At 36.7% G+C, this 20,887-nt stretch overlaps 1 protein-coding gene across 1 annotated transcript in view; it reads left to right on the top strand.

The window, feature by feature from the left end:
- LOC136874623 (malonyl-CoA decarboxylase, mitochondrial) overlaps positions 1 to 20,887 on the top strand; it is a 93,975-nt gene that overhangs the window by 14,836 nt on the left and 58,252 nt on the right. Inside the window, exon 3 of the mRNA XM_067148254.2 lies at positions 14,022 to 14,168. Coding sequence (XP_067004355.2) covers positions 14,022 to 14,168 — 147 coding nt within the window. The remainder of the gene's footprint in view (positions 1 to 14,021; positions 14,169 to 20,887) is intronic.

The raw sequence follows: 20,887 nt of genomic DNA, 5'->3' as shown, positions 1-20,887 counted from the left end.
CAGTGTGATTTTTAAAGATCTAATGAAAAAATAGTGTTGTTTCTGACTAGTAATGTGAAGAGGGGGAATTTTTTAATGTGTGTGGTCTTTTGATCTTTTTTTGCTATGTAAATTTGTAAGGGTTTTTTTTTTTTGTTGTTGTTGTTGTGAACAAGTAAGATTCTGCTGTTAGCACTTTCAAGGGAAGATCGAGGGATAGAAAGTTCCTGGGAGACCCTGCATATCTTGGCTGGAGAACCTGTAACAGTGGTTCGGTCAAACAATTATTTTGCTATTCCGTGCAGTCACCAACAAAACTAAGATAGCCAAAATGATCGCAAACATCCTATGACGGATAAGGTACGAGAAGAAGTTAGCACGTCAGTAACTTTAGTAACTTTGAGAGAGTTACTGTATTTATCTGACCAGCCTCTGCGGTGTTAAGTGTTGGACTGAGTCCAGATTAATTGCTTCTGTTTGTGGTTTCCTAACATACTTGTCTGTGAGGAGTGAGAGGAAAGGATACCTTTTTTGTTTTTCGGGGTCATGGGGGCGTTCTCCTGACTGTCATTAATTGTCCTGCCGTGTGCTGGAAAGAATGCATGATGATAGCTTTGGAGGGAATAAAGTTGTAGTAATGGACTAAAGAGTATCTTGTGAGATTTTACTTTTAGGGATAAAATGTAACCTACAAAATGGTCTTGGTTTCGAGCCATTGTCTAAACTCATTGATAAATATAAATATGTATAACCTGACCCACTTTTCAGACATACTGTGGATCAGAGTAACCTCCAGTAGGATTTCTTATTAGCTAATGAAAATTAATGTGAACTGTTGTTTTATTTGCGTTCAGATTAGGTAATTTAGTAGTGTGAAGAGGGGGAGGGGATTTTTTAACGCGTGCAGTTGTTGAGGTTGGTCTTTTCTTGCAATGTGAGTTTCTAATGCTTCTTTAATGTTCAGTGATTTGTTTTTATTTTTGATGTGTAAAATTTTCAGATCTGTTTTGATGTCAGTGAAGCTATGAGATCTGTCATATATGTGCTTGCTGAATGCTTATTGTATCAAATAGCGTTTTTGTGACCTTTGTATCTGGTGTGGATATTGCAATTTGTTTGCCCAATATATGTTATGGATACTGACTGAACAGGTACTGAATACAATGATACACTGAACTGTATCCATACCAGTGAGCATGACACATTTCACCAACAAAATACAGACAATAAAACAAACTGCTAAAGAAAACAACCATCCCCCCCCCCAGACACAGTAGATCGATTAATAAAGAAACAAAAATAAAACACCAAGAAACTCCACACCTGAAAACAACAAATATGAATGAAAACCTATAACTTGTTTTCCAGTCATTGATCGGGTCAGGGATGGAATGAATGAAGCCCCCATCTTGCGGCAAGGATAGGAATTGTGCCAGCTGCCAAAGCTTGCCGCACTCCTCTGGGGCAATGATTAATGACTGACAGATGAAATGATAATGGAAAGTGTTGCTGGAATGAAAGATGACAGGGAAAACTGGAGTACCCAGAGAAAAACCTGTCCCGCCTCCGCTTTGTTCAGCACAAATCTCACATGGAGTGACCAGGATTTGAACCACGGAACCCAGCAGTGAGAGGCCGATGCTCTTCCACCTGAGCTACGGAGGCTTACCTGAAAACAACAAATACGTAGTCCTAATTTATGTGAACAAGAACACATACAAAATAGCTAACATTTGAAAAAAGGAAGGCATAAAAATAGTCTTCAGAGTGAATGACACAATACAAAGACATGTTAACAAATGTAACTTAAAATAAAATAGACCCTTTCTCCAGATCAGGAATTTATGAACTAAAACGTCAAGAACCAAGCTGCAACACCACATACATAGGCCAAATAAGATGCAGTTTCTACACTGGATCCAATAGGCATTCAGTATTCAGAGAACACATATACGGGAGCTCACACAGCTTCACGGACATCAAAACAGATTTGAAAATTTTACACATCAAAAATAAAAACAAATCATTAAACATTAAGGAAGACATAAAAATTCACATTGCCTCAACTTCAACAATTACACACATTTAAAAAGTTCCTTCCTCTTCGCATTTCTAAATTAATCCAAACATAAGTAAAACAACAGTCCACATTAATTTACATTAGCTGTTAGGAAATCCCACTGGAGGTTACTCTAATGCAAAGTATGTCTGGAATGTGGGTCAGGCTGTATTTGTCTGTAATAAATTCAATCAGTTTAGGCAGTGGCTCAAAACTGAGACAGTTATGTAGGTTATACTGTATTTTATAACTAAAAATAAAATCTCACAAGATACTCTTTAGTTCATTACCACACCTTCATTCCCTGCAAAACTATTATTTCTCACCAGGAGAGTTGGCCGTGCGCGTAGAGGCGCGCGGCTGTGAGCTTGCATCCGGGAGATAGTAGGTTCGAATCCCACTATCGGCAGCCCTGAAGATGGTTTTCCGTGGTTTCCCATTTTCACACCAGGCAAATGCTGGGGCTGTACCTTAATGAAGGCCACGGCCGCTTCCTTCCAACTCCTAGGCCTTTCCCATCCCATCGTCGCCATAAGACCTATCTGTGTCGGTGCGACGTAAAGCCCCTAGCAAAAAAAAAACAAAAAACTATTATCTCAATTCTTACCAGGACACGGCAGGACAATTAATGACAGTCAGGAGAATGCCCTCATGTCCCCACAAAACAAATATGGTAGCCTTTTCTTGAGAAGAAATTAACCTGGACTTAGTCCAATACTTAGCACCACAGAGGCTAGTCAGATAAGTAACGGAAACTTACTCAAAATTTCTAAAGTGCTAGCCAGTCTGAGTAGTTTAAATGGTGGGCAGGTTTAATCCAGGATTAGTCTGGTGGTGTTTGAAGGTGCTCAAATACACCAATCTCATCTTAGTAGATTTACTGGCACATGAAGGAAATTCTGGCACCTTGGAGTATATGAAAACCATAGGCTGATTGTACTAAGTGGGACATAAAACCTATAATATGATTACTATTCTAAAAGTGCGAACAGAGGACTTCTATTCATCTCACTTCTAATATCACCATTTTACAATCATTTACAATCGTTTATGCAATGTAAACAATGTTGTATATGTGCATGGTTAAAGGTGATTTGATATAATCTGAGGATGTTCTTGTAGAACAAAACAATCATTCTAATTATAATAATTATCCATTTTTTTCCAGTGTGTTACAGTGTTCTAAATGTTACATTTTGTGTTTCGACAGACTGAAGAGCTTTTAAGTTATCTTAACTCTCTCAACACTGAGAATAGCTTCGTTCTTAAGAGAAAAAGAAATGATGATGATGATGATGATGATAATAATAATAATAATAATAATAATAATAATAATAATAATAATAATAATACAAAATGGGGTAAGTTCTCTTACATCTCATTGACATACATTAGATTTTTGCATCTCATCAATGCAACCACATTCAAATCCCTGCCAATGCATGAGGGAGTTTTGAAATGAGTAGTTTTGATACCATGTAAAAACGGCAAGTCTCATGGCTATGATACTTAAAAATATTAACTAATTTTCTTGCTTGCTAGATTTGCTTTTATTCTGTTTATGAACTCATTTGCCCCAATTATAGCCACATCATTATTCCTATAACGAATACCATAGACTTTTTTAACGAAATCTTCTGAGGTTATACTTTTGGCCATTATCAACATCTGGCTACACTGTGCCTAGAACCCTGTGCAGATATAGAAAATATTATCCGCATGCACACTTCTTTCATCCGCACCCGCATCTGCAAATGTTTGTCTGCAGATATTGTAAATATTTAACTACAGTATATTACACCCAAGGTATTGAAACGGACGGATGTATTAACATAATACAATAGGCCTGATAACTGGCATCAAAACCCCTACAGTCACAGGTTTATGAGGGATTTTCTTTTGCGACAACTGCCAACGTATTGATCTTTGTTCCTTCCTTCCATTAATTATGAGTAGGAGTGAATTAGTCTTAAGTCAGATTTACGGAATTTATGGTCTCAAGGCTCTTTATATGTCACCATTCTCCCATATCACTGTCAAGGATCACCTAACCACAAGCAAAGATAAGAATATGCTTGAGTGAAAATCAATAAACATCATCATTGAGAAATTATCAGAAAAATTATCCGCAGTGCCATACAGTTTGCATCCACCAAGACTCTAACTTCGCGGGTATCCGTGTAGGGCTCTAACTATGCCATGAATACAGTTAAATTAAAAATTAAGAGTAAACTTTTTTTCTACCTTTTCAATACAAAATCAAATAATGTGGGTTACATTACGGAAGAAACATTTATTGGAACTAGTTTCGATCTATTTTTTAAGGTCATCATCAGCCAAATCGTAAGTTGCACAATGTATCTGATAGTTCATAGAAATTGTAAAAAAGTTGTGAAAACACAGTGCTTTGACACTATAAATGTGAAAAAGTTAAAATTGTTGTAAAAGTTTTGGATAATGCATAAAATGCATAAATTAATGCACTTAGCTGTTGAAGGAAAAATTCAAGAAGAATAATTTGGACGTTGAGATTCTTGAGGTTTATATATATATATCACTCCTTATGAAGTTCTGATAGTTGCACTGCAATGTGTTGAACGTATTGCAGGTAAGGTCTCATTGGTGATCAAAGTTTCAGATTATGTTTAAAAATGCATACATCAGTGCATATAGTTGTCGTTGAAGGATATTGAAGATTCTTGAGAATTACATATCACACAATATGGAGTTCTAAAAGCTGAAAATCATCAACAGTAGTAGTAGTGCTGAAAAAACAATCCATGCACGCGCCTGTAGTGTAACTTCTATTTTTTTAATTTTTTTTTTTGGGTTGTTACCTTTTTTCATGCTTTGGTCAAAATTATATTGCACATCATTATCCATTCCAGTACTTTCAAGGTAGCAAGCAGAGTGAAAGAAGCATTGCTAGAGTTGCCAGAGGTTATCCATAGTAAGTACTACTCTTTTGTCAGAAATCACCCAGAATAAATCGTACTGGAGGATTTTTTTATCTTTTTCAGTTCTCAAATCAAGTAATCCTGGTGTGGATCCCATACACTGGAACCATGCTCTAATTGGGGTCTTACCAGAGCTTTATATGCTCTCTCCTTTATATCCTTACTACAACCCCTAAATACCCTCATAACCGTATAGAGATCTGTAACCTTTTGTTTACAGCCTTATTAATGTGATTACTCCAGTGAAAATATTTCCTTATATTAACACCTAGGTACTTACGGTGATCCCCAAGAGGTGGTGGTGGTGGTGGTGGTGGTGATTATTGTTTTAAGAGGAAGTACAACTAGGCAACTATCCTCTATATAACACTAATCAGAGAGAAAAAATGGAAGAGATATTTTACTCTTAATATTTAATTTAATTGTAATCACAGTTCAATACGGACCATTCAGAATGAAATTCATAGGCACACGCCTGTGTGCATGGATTGTTTTCTCAGCACTACTACTACCGTTGATGATTTGCAGCTGTATCGTGTGATACATAATTCTCAAGAATCTTCATTATCCTTCAATGACAACTATATGCATTGATGTATGCATTTTTAAACATAATCTGAAACTTTGATATCCAATGAGACCTTACCTGCAATACATCCAACACATCGCAGTGCAACTATCAGAACTTCATAAGGAGTAATATATACAAACCTTAAGAATCTTCAACGAACAAATTATTCTTCTTGAGTTCTTCCTTCAAGAGCTAATTGCATTAATTTATGCATTATCCAAAACTTTTACAACAATTTTGACTTTTTCACATTCATAGTGTCAAAGCACTGTGTTATCACAACTTTTTTATCATTTCTATGAACTATCAGATACATTGTGCAACTCATGATTTGGCTGATGATGACCTTAAAAAATAAGTCAAAACTAGTTCCAATAAATGTTTCTTCCATAATGTAACCCACATTCCTTGATTTTGTATTGAAAAGGTGGAAATATTTTACTCTTAATTTTTAATTTAATTGTAATCACAGTTCGATACGGACCGTTCAAAATGAAATTCATATCTCTTTATGCCATGGATACCCTTGTACCTGATCTTGTATTTCACCTCTTCAGCTATTTCACATCCATGGAGGCTTGAATGTCTTGGGCACATTATGAGGAACGAGTAAAACATATTGGCTTCTTCAAGTTATAATACAAGACAATCTACTATAGAAGAGAATCCGGTAGAATAAGAAGACCTCAAATTCCACCCAGGCTATATAAGGCTAATCAAATCCTATCTGGAGGGCCGAGAGTTCCAAGTTGACGTACACAACACGCTGTCAAGCACGCGAAGGATTAGAGCGGGCATAGCCCAAGGGTCCCTTATCAGCCCATCCTCTTCGTCCTATATACAAATGACATGCCCACTACGGAACTTACTACCACACACCTCTACGCTGATGACACTGCTATCACAGTCCAACATCCACAACTAGCGTGCACTCGGAAGAGGCTACAAATAGCGCTACGAACTCTCGAGCCATGGCTAACGAAATGGCGCATCAAGGTCAATGTTGACAAGTGCCAAGCCATGCTGTTCACCAGGAAGAACAGACGCACACGCAGACCAGTCAACATAAAACCACTAAAGCTTTTCAATCAAGATATAACATGGCATGACAAAGCCAAGTACCTAGGAGTAGTCCTAGACCGAAAGCTCACCATGCTACACCACATCAAAGATATCCAAAGGAAAGCTCACATTAGACTCAGCCAGCTATACCCTATTCTTCTTCCTTCGTTATGCCCATTCATAGAGCGCGTTTGAACTTGATAGTTGGTTTGATGGTTTGTGCCTTCTTATCCTCCCAAAATCTCTTCATGAATGCACTGTGTTGCATCTTGCGTTCTGTCGACCACTTCCTACCAGTTGTCTTTTTTGGTTTCTCCCTAAATTTATGATTAGCTACTTTGGTTCTAAAAGCTCCACGATTTTCCATGATGTCGTCTGTAATATTTATTTCTTGGAGGTCCGCCTTAGTTTCTTCTAGCCATTTTATTTTGACCTTCTTTGAGTTGATTACTTTGAATAATCTTTTAGTTAGTCTGTCGCTGTTCATTCTGTAGATATGGCCATAGAAATTAAGGCGCCTTTTCCGTACAGCATCAGTAAACCTGTCGGTGAAGGAGTAGAGATCCGCTGTTTTCCTCTTAATCCACATTCCATTTTCTCTCGTAGGACCATAAATTTTCCTGAGAATTTTCCGCTCCTGCTTTTCAATTTCTGTAATTTTAGAGTGACCACCTAAGCATGTGGTTTCTGAGGCATATAAAGCTTCGGGCAATACAACTGTCTTGTAGTGTCGTAATTTTGCATTACGCGATATGACTCTTTTGTTGTAGTAATTCCACGTCAGTCTGTATGCCTTATGTAGTTTGGTGTTTCTTTCTACATTGGCACTACTGTCTAATCCTGATGGTAGTATAATTTCTCCAAGGTATTTGAAGGAGGGCACCTGTGAAATAGTGCCGTTTTCCATCTCTAGCGGAGTTCTTTTGCTATTTTGACGTAGATTTTCCATGTACTTGGTTTTCTCGTAGGATATCTGGAGGCCTGCCTTTGATGCTATATTGTGTAGTCTCTGTATGGCATACTTTGTTTCATCCTTGGTCTTAGTAATGATTGCGAGATCATCAGCAAATGCTAAACATTTCACATTGACCTTGCTTCCCAAATTTCCGATGTTCACACCCTTGATATCCTTTTCCCACTCTCTAATAACTTTGTCTAGAACTAAGTTAAACAGAATAGGGGAGATGCTGTCACCTTGACGAACGCCCGTACATATTTCAAAAGGCTCAGAGATTTCTCCAAGGAATTTCACTTTAGAGGTCGTACTTGTGAGGGTCTGCTGGATAAGTGCTCTGGTCTTCTTGTCCACTCTGAGTTCTTCTAGGGTATCAAATACTGTCTGTCTGTCCACAGAGTCATACGCCTTCTTAAAATCCACAAAGGTGACGATCGTGCTGGCACTTCGGCGAATCCTTAATATCGTCTTCAAGTTCCATATTTGTTCTGCACATGATCGACCTTTCCTGAAACCCGCTTGGTACTCGCCAATCAGATGATCTGTCTGTTTTTCTAACCGGTTCAAGAGAGCTTTGGAAAGGATTTTGTATGCGATTGGCAGTAGAGATATGCCTCTATAGTTGTTTGGATCTGCCTTGTCACCTTTCTTGTGCAATGGGTGTATTAATGCACACTTCCAATCCTGTGGAATCATTTCCGTTTCCCATATTTCTACTAGGATTGCATGAATTTTGCTTACAAGATCATCTCCAAGTTTACACATCTCCGCTATACCCTATTATTATTATTATTATTATTATTATTATTATTATTATTATTATTATTATTATTATTATTATTATTATTATTATTATTATTATTATTATTATTATTATTATTATTATTATTATTATTATTATTATTATTATTATTATTATTATTATTATTATTATTATTATTATTATTATTATTATTATTATTATTATTATTATTATTATTATTATTATTATTATTATTATTATTATTATTATTATTATTATTATTATTATTATTATTATTATTATTATTATTATTATTATTATTATTATTATTATTATTATTATTATTATTATTATTATTATTATTATTATTATTATTATTATTATTATTATTATTATTATTATTATTATTATTATTATTATTATTATTATTCCGTATATGCTAATTAGGAAAAGGGAAAAGAGTGAGAATAGTAACAATAATAAGAAGAAAAATTGAACAGAAATGAAGTTCCGATAGGATATAACTGAACTTTCAGGATTTTTAAAATTACGTCTCACAATCCATTTCATTTCCATTTCATTTCCAGCCGTTATCCATTGTAAATGATGCTGGGTTTAAGCGATTTGTAAACCTCTTGCACCCAAAGTACTGCATTCCATCACAAAAGAAACTTCGCAGCCTGGTTGAGGAAAAATACGAACAGCAGCATAAGGAAGCGGAAACCAAACTAAGTGCAGCTCGTAATGACACTCTGACAATGGACATATGGACGTCACGCTCCACTGAATCATTTTTAGCAGTGACTTGCCACTATCTCGACGAATCGTGGGTATTCCGCACGATGGCTCTTCAAGCAGTACGCTTTCCAGATAGTCACACGTCCGTGCATATTTCTGAAGCTCTGTCAGAAATAATGAACACGTGGAACATTGCAACTGAAGTAACGTCCATCATCACAGATAATGCCCCAAACATGAAAGCTGCTGTAAGGAGTCTTCCGCAGGTTCAACATTTGCCCTGCTTTGCCCATACACTAAATTTAACTGTCAAGGGTGCTTTGAACAACAACCCTACGATGGTAATGATCGGGGAGAAAGCTTGCGGGATTGTCAGCTATTATAGATCTAGCACCCTTGCAAACAAAAACCTCAAACTTGTGCAGAAGCAGTTAGGGAAACTGTGTCACAAGTTAGTGCAAGAAGTGGACACCAGATGGAATAGCACCTATGCTATGTTTCTCCGATTGCACAAACAGAAGGAGTGCATTGCAGTGTCCTTAGCCATGCTACATGGAGCACCTGATTCTTTGTTGCAAGATGAGTGGAATGTCATGTCTAGAGCGCTCCTGTTTCTTGCGCCTTCTGAAGGTGTAGTTCGGAATATGTCATCAGAGCAGAATGTGTCACTGTTTAAAATCATACACCTTAATCGACTCCTGCAGTTGGAGTTTCAGGATACGGAAGTTGTATTTGATGACCCTGTAGACACGCTGCGGTATGATCTGGCGAAAAACTTATGGGGACGATTTGTATTCGTTGAAGACATCAAACATACAATTTGGACCCACAGTTTAAGTGTTTAGCCTTCATCAGTGTTGCTAAGGCGAATGAGCAAGTGAAGAAACTTAAATTAGAATGTGCCACACTAATTCAGATGGAACAAACGTCCCATTCTACCACACGGCCATCTCCTGTATCCGAAATCAACCAGAATATTTTGTCTGAGGCTAGTACTAGTAACAGTAGTGCGGGAGTATCAAGCCAGTTGCTCTGGGGGAATTTTGACAAGGAAGTTCACAAGCAAAACTCCCTACATGTACCAAGCGCTGACGCTATTGTAGAAGTTCAGAGATACCAGGGAGAAGCCTGTTTTCCTCGATCAGTTGATCCATGCGATTATTGGCGCACAAATGAGACAAGGTATCCACACTTAACAATGCTGGCTACGAAATATTTGATGGTTGCTATGTCTCTACTGTCAGAGCGCATATTTTCAAAGACTGGTCTAATACTTATCAAGCAAGCTGTCGACTGAAAGGAAGTGTAGCAGATAAGCTTGTCATTTAAAATTCAAATGTGGATTTTGGTAAAAATTACACTGCAGTTGTTTTAACAAAACAGGATGCAAAACGTTGCTTCTTTTTTTGTTGTATATTTGATTGACATTTGCTTTAACATACTGTTTCGTACTTGATGGTTATCTTTTTCATTATAAATTAAACACTCTCTCATTATAAGCGAGCCTAACATATAAGATTATCTTTATTGTACGTGCTATTTGTTTTCTTCTATCTCAGCTGGCTGCGCTAAGCATAACACATTTTTCAAGGTCCCTCTCGATTTTTCTTTTGATTTTTAATTTATATAATTTAACACGTTGAGTGCCAAGCGACCCCATTTGGGTACGTGAGAGTAGTCAAGTTTTTGGACTTTACATCCCTATATGGGGTCATACATTCATTCTAAATCGAGAACTGTGCGAACCCATGTGGGTGCGCAGCAAGTATGTGTTTCAAAGCTGTATTCAGTCTCTTCCTGCCATCTGCTGGTCGTGTATTTAAGTACGTGCATAGTTCACCTACCATTCCTCAATTCTTGTTTTGGCGCTACCCTGTATGGGTACGTCAAGAGTGCTTTGTAGGTTGACAAAGTCATTGTCTATCTCGCGCATGGATTATTTATGTAAGTGTGCAGTGCCATGAGTTTCCTTTTCTTTTTTTAAGTTGTTACGAGTAAATCGAGCAGTAAAAGAGTGCAGAGAGTCTGGACAATATATCAAACAAGTCGGACAATGATGATGTAGACGAAGTATATAGTTACAGTGATTTTGAACCCAGTACAGAGCAAATAGCGATCTCGCATGTTCATCCACATTGATTAATTACAGTCTTCGGCATACACTTCCCCACTGTACTCCGAGTTTCCAAGCCAGTTGTTGCAACAGTTATGAGCGTCTTCAACGATATAGTCACAGGTTTCCCATGTTGCACAATCATCGCTGCTAGGTTCTCTTACTCAAATTAAAAGTTATACAAACAAAATTATATACTTATTCAATATTCTGTAACTACTAATTCTTCTTATAATGTTATTCTGTTACATCCTAATTTACCAAATTCATATGATTTTCACTACTTTATATAACTACATTTTATACGAAAATTTCCTTACCTAAAATTGGAAGATCGTCATTTACAAACATTTCATGAACTAAAATCGAGGATCGTAATTTTTTACGGCTCCAGTATGAACAAGCTAATACATATCTCATAATCAGCAGCATATAACGCGTCCCTGCAAAGGAAAAGGTAAGTATGACCGAGCGTCGGGACAGTAACTACTGTATAAGTGCGACCCCATATGGGGGTGCGTGTATCTGTACAATTCGTAATGATCAATACGACCCCATACAGGGTCGCATTATTTTACCTAATATACATAATAAGTTAACCTGATATATCATAAATACATCCTCATTTCACCAATCATTTGCTTGATTAAGCCTGTGAACATTTTGGCACCAGGGAGTAACTCGATGTTATTAGTTCATGGCACTAGACTGCAATCCTATGAAATTCGGTCTGGCACTCAACATGTTAATTCTCTAGAGCTATTGTTTAGTGGCATTAACGCCATAATACTCTATCTTACTTACATTATTTCATCTTATATAATCTTCAGTTGTATTCTTTTAAATTTTAAATCTGGTGATAACCAAATAAGTTCATTTCATATAGTATTTCCTCGTAATTTTGGTTGTAATGTTTTGGATCTTAAAATTACTGATTACTTACATATTATGCCTTATTATTTCTCAGCCAGTAATATTATTCTACGATAGCAACCATATAATCCATATAATGCTCTGCTATATAATAGATTCAGTATATTCCATTAATAATGTTAATTATAAGACGTAATCATTATAAATATTATTCCCATGGTACGAAATGTAACAAGCTTTCTCTGAAACTGCTGAAGGAGGATATATTTTGTTCACTTGTGTTCCTGTACACACATTGGTTTCATTTCATTAGCATAGTATTAGAAGAGCAATGAAGATAGCCACACATCTGATTTAGTACAAGGAAATCGCTCATAGATGGCGGGCCATACTCCTACATCGAGCTGTGGTCATCCGCTCGAGCTGCGCTCAAGCCCATCCTTATTGTACACAAAGATAACGATTGCCTGTTGTTTCCAAGGAGAGTGTCCAACAATCACAGATGATATACAAAACAAAGAGAATATATTCCATAGCCTTATTGATGTTTCCAAAGTATGTTTGCTTGAAAGATGTGTTCAGAAACACTGATTATATAACTAATACTGAAGAGTCTCTTCGTCAAGTAGACATGGCAGGATGAACACATTAGGGACTTAATTATTTTATGACACTTAGGATGCAATTTGGATTATGAAAATTCAGGAAAGTATTATAAATGAGTTGTACCAATGAATAAAAAATAAATCAAAAAATAACATTTTCAGGCAACTTCTTATATGCCCCCCCTCTTAAAACCATCCCATAGATTGTTTACATTTTTTATTCACCATTTTCCACAGATCATAGTTTTCAAAACTCCTCCATTCCTCTCTTACCAACCATGTGGTATTGCTTATTAGTCCTACTTTTACAACCTTCCTTTCTATCTTCTTTATTTTTAACTATGACTGTAACAGCGCTGATCACTTAGAGCATCTGAGACTTCTGTGTGGCTGTAGAGCTCATCTGGTCTTATCAGCACCCCATCTAGAATATTTTTCCCTCTAGTTTGTTCCATCACTTTCTCATTCAGCTCTTCTTCCCAGATTAATTTATTCAGCATTTATTGGTTATGCTTTCTGACGTTCGCATTACCTTCCCAGGTAACATTTGGTAAATTGGTATCATCCACTACAGTAAGGTTCTTTTCTGTGTCGTTCCCCACATAGCTGATTATCTTATCAAATAATTCTGCATCATTGTCACCAGTTCCAACTTTCCATGTCAAATTCACATTCTACTTCATTTTGTGTCTGAAGAGCATCATATTTGTTTCTAGTCTGGATAGTCAATAGTAATTTCTAGCACACTCTTTTCACTTACGGTAACAAAACTTTGTGAGTTTATACCTACTCTGGTTATTCCTTGTTCACTGAGGTACACCTAACATCAATATGCATGTTATTTTATTTGACTTCCATAAACTCTCCTTCAAATGCATGGCTTCAGCTCATATATTTTACAGAACATTACATAGCATTATTGTTATCTTTGATCAAGTTTTAAGATCTCAATTTGATGTCTCAAATTCAGCAATTGAGCTAATTGAAACCATGTACTTTTTCCAGGAATGTAAGTAATTTGTGTTTGTAACTATCTTTCTCACCCCATTTTACCAGTAGCCTCTAAAGAGCATTCACCAAGACATATTTGATAACATTTTTATTTTATTGAGTAACTTTATCATTAATTTGTTTAATTCGTTTTTCTGTTTGACAAGTCATTGAGCTTTATGGAAGCAAATGCTTTGAAGGCATAATACAGAAATTAAATTTGTCTTATTCTAAGGAAATTAGTTGAGGGCAGTATGTCATTTTACACTAAAAATATCAGTTACACATTATTGTTTCTTTAAGAGAAAATATATTATAATTACTGTTCGTAGAATTGTATTTTGTAGTTCTGAGATATCTTATCTTTCTCCTTCCAGCAAGAAGAATGTGACAAGTTTCAGGTCATCAAAGGTGAAGAGAGGCTTAAGAACTTACTCACTCCACAATATTCATGGTTGTTTATCCACATGGGACGACTTGAGAAAGGCGTGAAGTTTCTTGTGGACCTCAGGACTGATGTTCTGGTAATATGAAGGATTTGGAATTACAGTATCTTCACTTGCATGACTCATATTTAAAGTAAAAGGATTGTTTGAAAAGACTTTACCCTTTTCTCTGGATATAACCAAACGCCATGGCACTACAGCCCTTGAAGGGCCTTGGCCTACCACGCGACTGCTGCTCAGCCTGAGAGCCTGCAGATTACGAGGTGTCATGTGGTCAGCACGACAAATCCCCTCTGCCGGTATTCTTGGCTTTCTAGACCGGGGCCGCTATCTCACCGTCTGATAGCTCCTCAATTCTAATCACGTAGGATAAGTGGACCTCGAACCAGCCCTCAGGTCCAGGTAAAAATCCCTGACCTGGCTGGAAATCAAACCCATGGCCTCCAGGTAAGAGGCAAGCATACTACCCCTACACCATGGGGCTGGCTTTCTCTGGATATGCCTTCTTAATTTATAATAGCTTGAACACTATTAGAAGCACAGGCAACTACCCTGCACACTCCAGCCCTAGTACTGATATATCAAGTTGGCAGGAACAGAATTCTATCCCGCCCTGCGTACAGTCCAGACATTGAGCCTTCCAACTGTGGTTTGTCCTGGACTATCATATTTGTGAGGAGGATTGTTTGCTAATCTTGAAGATGTCAGAAATTCCGTGCACACAAATTTTTTTGCCTCCAAATACTTGTTGTGGTATTGTCGACAAATATAGTGGTGGTAGAGAGATGGCCTTAAATTTGAATAATAATAATAATAATAATAATAATAATAATAACAACAACAACAACAACAACAACAACAACAACAACAACAACAACAACAACAACAACAACAACAACAACAACAACAACAACAACAACAACAACAACAACAACAACAACAACAACAACAACAGTAATTTATTTCTTTTACATTTTATGGCCTACATTGGACCACTCTAGTCAATTATATGAAGTATTTTGTTATTTCCTATCAGCCCAATTTCCTATCTTCAACTGAAAACATCCTCCCATTAGACCTTTTATTGATCTTAGTCTGTAGCATGGTGTGTGTATGTATTGAAGTTTCTTAATTCTGTCTGTTTTGTTTTTAAGATCATCTATTGTTATTTATACTTCTTTAATATCATCCTTAATTTCTGTAATCCATTTAATCTTGGTCTTGCTATTCCATAATTTTTCAATTCTTCTTCTGCTAATTCTAGTGATAGGTGTTCTGATAAGATGTCCAATGAATGATATAATTGTTTTTGGTAATCGTGCTCAATACCGGTTCAATTTTAAACTGTTTTATTTGATGCTATTCTCCACTGTCAGTTAACTTGATATCGTTTATTTATGTATGTTCTAATTATTATTCTTTCTGTCTTAAGTATTTTATCTATTTCAGCTGTGTTAATAGTTTTCTTTCTGCCTTAAGTATTTTGTCTATTTTAGCATGTTAGTAGTTTTAAAAATGGTTTTATTGGCATAAGTTATTTCTGGCTGTGTGACTGTTTTATAATGTCTTAATTTTGCTGTTATCAATAAGTTTTTTTGTTGTATGAAGTCTTGGTAATTGCTTTGTTTTATTTATTTATTCTATTATGCCAAGCTGGTTACTCATTATCTCCTAAATACTTAAATTTAGAGAGAGAGATTTATTAAAGAAATAAATCATCCGTCCTCCAATGACGGTGACCATTTGGATCCGGAATACAGTTTCAATTCAATGGAGTTTAAAAATATCAAGAAATGAAAATTTAGTCGTTAAAGCTGTTATCTTCTATTTTCGCAGGGTTAGTGGGGGAGAAATGTCAGTCACGTTCTCAGGTACAGATGGAAGTGAATGATTTGCAGAGAGTCCCTCAGTATCTGTATTACTATTTTTTCTAACTCGCAGAATGGAACTTTCAAGTTTTGTAGGAAGTTCGATGTATGACTAGGGAGGGCGCCTCTTGCTCCGAATAGCAGGCCTCTGACAATCCACCGATCGACAGGTATTTTATACTTAGATGAAAGGTAATTTATTGTCCATCAATTATTATTTTATTTACTAGTAGTGGATCTGTAAACATGATCTCAGTTTTTTCAAAGGGTATTTCTAATACCTATTTTTCATGCTATTTCTTGTGGAGATTGGACTGGTTGTTGAATTTCCTGAATATTTTTGGACAATAATGTAAGGTCATCAGCAAATCCTAGACAGTTTAAAGTTAACCTGGCAGGATGCAGGCTCTCTGTTGAGACACAAGGGCGTGCAGTGGGTGAATATTGCCCATAAGCAAAAAATCCTCCTTAATTCTAAATTCTAATTATTGGAAACCATGTAAATGATGATAAATGTATACATTAAATTAATTATAATAATTTTGGAATAATTATAGCAATATGCAACTTGTGATAATAAGAGTGGACATTGAAATTTTCATGTCCTCAGTATGCTTACACATACACTGGCATCAGTCAGTTGTTTATATTAGATCATTTTTGTAAGACTCTTTTTTGTATCAGAAGAGTCACATAATATGATAAACACCAATTGGGTACAGAAGGAAGAGCAGAAGGTAAGAACTTTAGAGGATGTTCAAAGATTAGACTTGATCACATTTCACTCCTGGTTGCTCATTCGCTTGTTCCACACAGTCCCCACACTCTGGCTTCATATGTTCCCAGCAAATTAGTTTTTTGCACATTACACAACACATTGTGGTTTTCCTGTCCATTTACTTCCATGATCTTCACATCTTCCTGCTTGATGCTTTCCAAGGATTGTACTTTTTCATCCTCCGTTTTTCCAGAAAGCCACTGAATACGACTTCAGAGATTTGTTCAGAGAGTCAGTATTTTACTTTTCAATGCCATATGTTCCTCTGTGAGATCCAAGAACAGCATTTTGGAGAAATTTTGACAGGATGAAGGTTCAGTGTTGAGATTATTTGCTTTATAGATGACTTGAACATTGATAGCAGCAATGTTCAGAATGCAGAAAAATATAGTTAGTGACCATCGAGATGATGTTCGAGAGACGGTGTAAGTGCCACAAATGTCCGACCCTGTGGTGTTGGGGACAATGCGTCCGTTTGTCACCTGGCGGCCCTGGGTTTGATTCCTGGCCAGGTCAGGGGTTTTTAATTGTAAATTATTAATATCCCTGGTCTGAGGACTGGGTGTTTGTCGTCCTTAACGTTCCTTTCCTCACATTCAACACACTACACTTCTGCAATTCCACTTGCACGCAGGTTCCTATCATATGGTGAAAGTAGTGGCAAAAGATCTACAGAGGTCGACTTCACAAAAAAATATCACTTAAAAAAGGGCCACATATTTCATCAACCGTGTTCTATAACCCCTTTAGTACCATTGTACAATGTCATTATTTCTGGCTCCTTAGTGGTGTCAGACTCTTCATCAATGGCTGCATCGCGTTACATAATGGACGCTAGGAGAACCAATAACCACAACACCTACACTTTCAGTCACCGTTCTCTTGTTCACTTTCTGAATCATGATCACTTTCTTCGACACTGTCAATTTCTGAGTCATCACTAGCCTTGATGTCACTGTCTTCCTTCAGAACACCGAGCTCGATAGCTGCAGTCACTTAAGTGCGGCCAGTATCCAGTATTCGGGAGATAGTGGATTCGAACCCCACTGTCGGCAGCCCTGAAGATGGTTTTCCATGGTTTCCCATTTTCACAGGCAAATGCTGGGGCTGTTCCTTAATTATGGCCACGGACGCTTCCTTCCCATTCCTAGGCCTTTCCTGGGACTTACAATTTTATGTTCTTTGGATTGACCTCGTGCCATTCCCTCATCATATATTCTAATGCACATTTAAATAGTAAAGGTGATAAATAGTCTCTTTGTCTTAAATCTATTTTAATAAAAATTGGTCCAGAAACTACTCCTCTAAACTTCTCTAAACTTTACTTTTGATTTGGTTCTATCAGTTTAATTAATTTTGGATTGAGTCCAAAATTCCATAACATTTTAAATATTTTGTATACAATCAGATGCCTTCTTAAAGTCAACAAATATTTTATTTTCTGTAGTATGCCATTATGAATTTTAGAGTGATAATCTTTTCAGCACAACCTCTCCAGGGTCTAAAACCACCCTGGTATTTTCCTAACTGTTGATCTTTAATCCTTCCATATAAGATCTTGGAAAAAAGTCGCATATTTGCAGTCCGAGATAAATAACCTTCTATAATTATCCAGGTTTTTTTTTTTTTGTGAAGGGGTTATGTTAAGGCCATTGTTCAATGTTCCAGTAATTGATCAGTAATCCAAATTTTTGTTAAAGCCATGTGTAAGGAAATCCATACTGTGTTTCTTGAATATTTTCACATCTCTACAAAAACCTGGTCTTCTCTACATGTGTTATAGTTTTTAAGTTCTTTGAGTGCTAAATCTTTAATTGTTGGAGTGTCTATTTTATTGCCTTTTGTTTTTATTGGGGTATTTGTATTAATTTGTAATAGTTCCTTAGGTTATTCACAGTTCAAAAGTTTATTGAATGCTTTTGCCATAATCTCAGCATTTTTACTATTACTCTATGCCATTTTTCCATCTTCAGCTTTAAACATTAATGTAGGAGAGGCATATTTCTATAGTTGTTTCTTATTAACAGTCCAATCTTGGCCTCCTTCCTTTGCTTCAACTGCCACCTCCCAATCGCGGCCCGGTACTCTTCAATACCAACCATGTTCACGGCACGCACTGCACAACGCAAACTCGCTCCTCGCTTCCTCAAGCTAGACTGTGTTGAATTTTGACAATGTAGTGATCAGAACTAGTATCTGTTCTCCTAAGTAATACTTTTACATTATAAATTTCCTTATGAAAACATTTATCCATACAAACATGGTCTAACTGCCATTTCGCTTTCCCCCAATCAGGACGATTCCATGTTTTAAGCTTGTTAGGTTTCATTTTAAAATATGTTGATTTAGATTTTCAGAGCTTTGTCTCCGGATAATTCGACAAGTCTTTGACCATTCTTGTTTGTAAATTTATACACGGCCCATTTTGCAATTATAGTTGGGCATTAAAGTCTCCTAATTACATTTTAACATTACTTTTATTTATTTTGTTTATTATGTGTTCAAGGAGATCCTTCACCCAACATTCCACATGAGTTGTTTTCCATCTTTAAAAGTATTTATATCCATTCTTTCATTGATATTTATGCAAGTCTAACAGGTTTCAAAATATGTCTCAATATTTTATAGTATTTTATAAACTGGTCTGCTCCTTTACTAAATACAGTATATGGTAGTCATTTCTTGAATTCAGACCTTCAGTGTATGCCGGAACATATCAATCAAGAGCCAGTCATATTTAGTCTGTTTATAATTATGCTAAGTTCTTTTCTTTAGATACAACAATCTGCCAAATAATGTTCTGCCATGTTTGGTCCTTAACTTTCAATATCTCCATGGCTTAAAAGGTTGCATATAAGTCTCTGATAAGACCCCAACTAGAGTATGGTTCCAGTGTATGGGACCCTCACCAGGATTACTTGATTCAAGAACTGGAAAAATCCAAAGAAAAGCAGCTCAGTTTGTTCTGGGTGATTTCCGACAAAAGAGTACATACATACATACATACATACATACATACATACATACATACATACATACATACATACATACATTATCATTATAGACTGTTGTGCCTTTCAGCGTTCAGTCTGCAAGCCTCTGTGAATTTACTAAACGTCGCCACAATCCTCGATTGGCAGCTAGTGTTGTGGCCTCATTTAGTTCTATACCTCTTATCTTTAAATCGTTAGAAACCGAGTCTAACCATCGTCGTCTTGGTCTACCTCTACTTCTCTTACCCTCCATAGCAGAGTCCATTATTCTCCTAGGTAACCTATCCTCCTCCATTCGCCTCACATGACCCACCACCAAAGCCGGTTTATGCGTACAGTTTCATCCATCGAGTTCAATCCTAAATTAGCCTTTATCTCCTCATTCCGAGTACCATCCTGCCATTGTTCCCACCTGTTTGTACCAGCAATCATTCTTGCTACTCTCATGTCTGTTACTTCTAACTTATGAATGAGATATCCCGAGTCCACCCAGCTTTCGCTCCCGTAAAGCAAAGTTGGTCTGAAAACAGACCGATGTAAAGATAGTTTCGTCTGGGAGCTGACTTCCTTCTTACAGAATACTGTTGATCGCAACTGCGAGCTCACTGCATTAGCTTTACGACACCTTGATTCAATCTCATTTACAATATTACCATCCTGGAAGAACACATAACCTAAATACTTGAAATTATCGACCTGTTCTAGCTTTGTATCACCAATCTGACATTCAGTTTTGTTGAATTTCTTACCTACTGACATCAATTTAGTCTTTGAGAGGCTAATTTTCATACCATACTCATTGCACCTATTTTCTAGCTCCAAGATATTAGACTGCAGGCTTTCGGCACAATCTGCCATTAAGACCAAGTCGTCAGCATAGGCCAGACTGCTTATTACATTTCCACCTAATTGAATCCCTCCCTGCCATTTTATACCTTTCAGCAGTTGATCCATGTAAACTACAAACAGCAAAGGTGAAAGATTACAGCCTTGTCTAACCCCTGTAAGTACCCTGAACCAAGAACTCATTCTACCATCAATTCTCACTGAAGCCCAATTGTCAACATAAATACCTTTGATTGATTTTAATAATCTACCTTTAATTCCATAGTCCCCCAGTATGGCAAACATCTTTTCCCTTGGTACCCTGTCATATGC

This window comes from Anabrus simplex, chromosome 1 (genome assembly GCF_040414725.1).
Source record: "Anabrus simplex isolate iqAnaSimp1 chromosome 1, ASM4041472v1, whole genome shotgun sequence".
Taxonomy (NCBI): domain Eukaryota; kingdom Metazoa; phylum Arthropoda; class Insecta; order Orthoptera; family Tettigoniidae; genus Anabrus; species Anabrus simplex.
The sequence above is the reverse complement of the archived record's forward strand: the minus strand, read 5'-3'. Positions and strand labels throughout refer to the sequence as shown.